Genomic DNA, 3612 nt, shown 5'->3' on the forward strand with positions numbered 1-3612 from the left:
TTGGAAGTGCAAAACAGCAGAATGCCAAGTTCTAGGAAGAGTCTTGTAAAGAAGTGAGTTGTGCAGAAGAATCTCACTGTACCTTATGACCTTTCTTCTACTAATAGGAAGCAGTGAAGATGGAGAAAAAGATTAAATGAATTAAAACTTCCTCGGACTACATACATAAAACACACAGACTTTGTCAGAAACTTCTTTATCTAAACTCTGGATCTTCCTGGAGTAACACAGGTAATCAAGAAGTACTAAGAAATGAAAGTAAACACTGAAAGCAATGTTAAATCAGGACATTAATTTGAATGTGTATTTAACTTTGTAATGTATTTTTAAATCAGTGCAATTTTGCTTTTCATTGAAAGATGATTCTGCCGCTGTTTTCAAGTACTTGAAGTATTTTTCAGATAACTTAAGAAACAAGTAAAGGAATTACACTACAGTCTGGTTTATGTATGAGATTGTATAATATTCTTTTTATATTTTTCCATGTAGTTCACTATCTATTTGAACATACACCTGTTGTAGAATTGTGTATAACTGTCCTGTGCAACAGGTGGCTGTGTTGCTGAAACTGTATGAATGATAGTTGATCAGTAGTGAGCCATATTTATTTAAGAAGATATCACTACATATTACTTTGCTTATTACAATTGCACTATGGATTATTCTTCCTTTATTTCCTGACAATGTACAGAATCAAAATCTTAAATCTTTCAAGGAAAATAAGACAAGTTGAATTGGCCCAGTTACCCAGTTTAATTTGTCCTTTTTGTAGCCTTTGCTATGCACGGTACTTGTAAAACATACATAACTTCTGAGTGTTATGTTAGACTTGCTGAAATCTTACATTCAGTACCATTTCTAAATGATAATGATTATAGATTGATTGTTAGTGTTCATGTTTTATAGGAAACTGGAAAAGAATATATGATATACTGTGGAATTTTTAGGTGAAAGAGATAATGTCTCAATTCCTGAATATGATCCTACTGACTGCTTAAACTGTAATAGCATCTGACTATATCATAATTAAGGGCCTTCCAGTTTTTACTACAATTATTTCTGCCTTGGAGAGAGAAGAGGAAAAATTGGCTGTACAAAACTGTGGAATTTATGAATCTTATAAAAAGACTAAGTTCCATAGACTGGATTTGGGCACACTTGGCCCTTTAGTTGTACATTCTGTGAATTTTGAAGCTCACTCTTCTGCTGACTGCAGATTGGGGCTGCCATTGAGGCCTGTGGTAAATCTACCTCTCAGTGATGTTATGACAATTAAGAATTAGATTAATGGTTAACGCCCAATTTTGCACCCTTTATAAGGCCAGACCTATTTTAAGACGTCTGCAAGGCTCTATGGTACATCTTGAAGTGCATATTGACCCAAAGATGCAGTACAGTAAAGTTTGCTCTGAAGCTGTCTGTAGGGAAGGGAATACAATGTTTTGGGTTTTTTTAACCTTCATACTCTACCATGCATTTAGCTGGTTTAATTCTTTAAACTGCTTGGAAAAAAAAAATCCTTAATTATTACTCCAAAGTGAGTTCAGTTGAGAAACAAATCCCTGACCTCTTGGAACGCATTATGCAGCTGCAGATCTGTAGGAAACACTGATAGGAACAGTTTGCCTGGCTTTGCATTTTGTATTTTAGTGTACTAAAATATTTGGTGTACTAAAAATTTTAAAATATTTTAGAGTACTAAAATATTTGTATTTTAGTGTACTAAAATACAAATGTACTAAAATAGAAAGCACTTTGTATTTTAGTGGCTATTTGGGCAGGGCTTCAGTATAATGGTGGTCCAAGTGCTCTGTGTTCAGATCCAGTCACCAGAGAATTTTCATCACGTGAAGTATGGGAGGACTAGATATTTTCAGATGTGTAAAGTTTGGTTTTGTATACCTCTATATGCATTTTGATTTTTTAAGTATGTTTTACAATGACAGGAATATGTTAATTGCTTTTTTTCCAGCACTATTTAGCCCTTAACCAGAATGGTTACCATACCGATCAAAAGGGAATGACTTAGTTATAATGCTATTTAAAGTTGCCAATGTATTGTTGAGATAACTTTTTCTGATGAGGCACTCAGGTTCAGAGTTAGTCAAAACTGTTCTTCAGTATGAAATAAGGAACTGAATTTTTCATGGACTTTTCCCAAAACATGATTTAAGAGGCAAAGCCAAGTAGTTCTTAATACAGGCTTTTACAGTACATACTATAGAGGGTTTAAGGAAGCTGTGCGCTACTCTCAATATTTTTAAATATAGGTAATAGACTTGTGCACAAATTATTGCTTAGAAATTCCATAATTCCAACATTAAACTTCCTGATACAGCTAGATTAAGGTATCTCATCTGTCTTCTATAATTCTCACCATACTTTAAGTATGGAAGATTAAAACTAAGACTGAAACTCCGTAATGGTCTGCAAAGAATGTGTGGGCTTATCTGCCTTGCGTGGTGAAAAATCTATTGTATCAGACCTGGAGTTCAGCTTTAATTTTGAATCATTTGATTTAAAATATAGTCCAAGCTTAAATAAAAGCTTATACTCCAGAATGTTAAAATTTGGTTGTGCATTTTGTTCCTTATAATTCTGGAAAATCAGATGTTTCTCTTGCACATCAGGAATTTCCTTTGCTTGATGGAAATCTAAGATTTTTATTCTTTACCTGGGTTTAAAGAAAATCTTACATAGGAAGCGAAAGTTTACTCCTTTGTCCAAATGGACTCATTGCTAATTAATTGCCAAAGGAGTCTTTTTTCCAAAACGAGCTGGGATGTGTATGATATTAAGCAAGGTAATGTCCTTTTTAGCTGTACAATGAAGAGGAAGAAATATTTATAGTTGACTCATCTCACTTAAACAATGAATTTTAATTTCGGTAATCTAGTAGGCTGGATTGCAATAATATAAAAGGTCTTTTTTGGAAAAACTTGTAGTTAAAAATCTGATCAACTACTAGCAATATTTAAATATCTACCTAGCAGTCAGTGGCACAATGAAGACGAATCAGTAATTCCAACATGTAACATTATAATAAGGGGATTTGTTACAAATCATTCATTAAACTGTATGTAATTTCTTGCACTAGCTACTTAAGCATGGTTTCTGTTTTAGAAGTACATGTATCTATTTTCAATGGTTTATTATGAGACTGGTTACATTTTAATTCCTTCTCTAGTAGAATACCTTGATTATTTGAATACTGAAGGCATTGTCTCAATTTGGCTACTAAAGTTATTTAAAAGATCTGATTTTTCCCACCTAAGGATGTTTGTTTTAAAAATGAGGATCTGTAGTGAGAAGCCAACAGAGTGAGAAGGATGTCCAGTTTTAATGGAAACACCTGTACTATTCCAAATCCCCAAGCTGCAGATATGTTGCGTGTATAACTGCATTTATGGAAACTGCCATTTTCATGGAAATGAGCGGATTAAACATTTTTTCATATCCTTGTTGATGCACTAATGAAAGCCATTTAAGCCTCATTCTTTTTATCAGTATTTTTAGCAGATTTTTATGTAGTATTCAATCTTTTTCATGAGGAGGCTGGTTGGTAGAAAGACTTTTTTTTTATGATTAAGCACTATGCTATAATGTCAGCAT

General features: G+C 33.3%; 1 protein-coding gene across 1 annotated transcript in view; it reads left to right on the forward strand.

Annotated features, from left to right (window-relative positions):
- The window catches only part of LMTK2 (lemur tyrosine kinase 2), a 60266-nt gene extending 58640 nt beyond the window's left edge, over positions 1–1626 (forward strand). The window contains exon 14 of the mRNA XM_009320053.1: positions 108–1626. Coding sequence (XP_009318328.1) covers positions 108–136 — 29 coding nt within the window. The 3' untranslated portion in view covers positions 137–1626. The remainder of the gene's footprint in view (positions 1–107) is intronic.
- Positions 1627–3612: the final 1986 nt, after the last annotated feature.

Source organism: Pygoscelis adeliae, unplaced genomic scaffold (genome assembly GCF_000699105.1).
Source record: "Pygoscelis adeliae isolate BGI_AS28 unplaced genomic scaffold, ASM69910v1 Scaffold242, whole genome shotgun sequence".
In the NCBI taxonomy this organism is placed as follows: Eukaryota; Metazoa; Chordata; class Aves; order Sphenisciformes; family Spheniscidae; genus Pygoscelis; species Pygoscelis adeliae.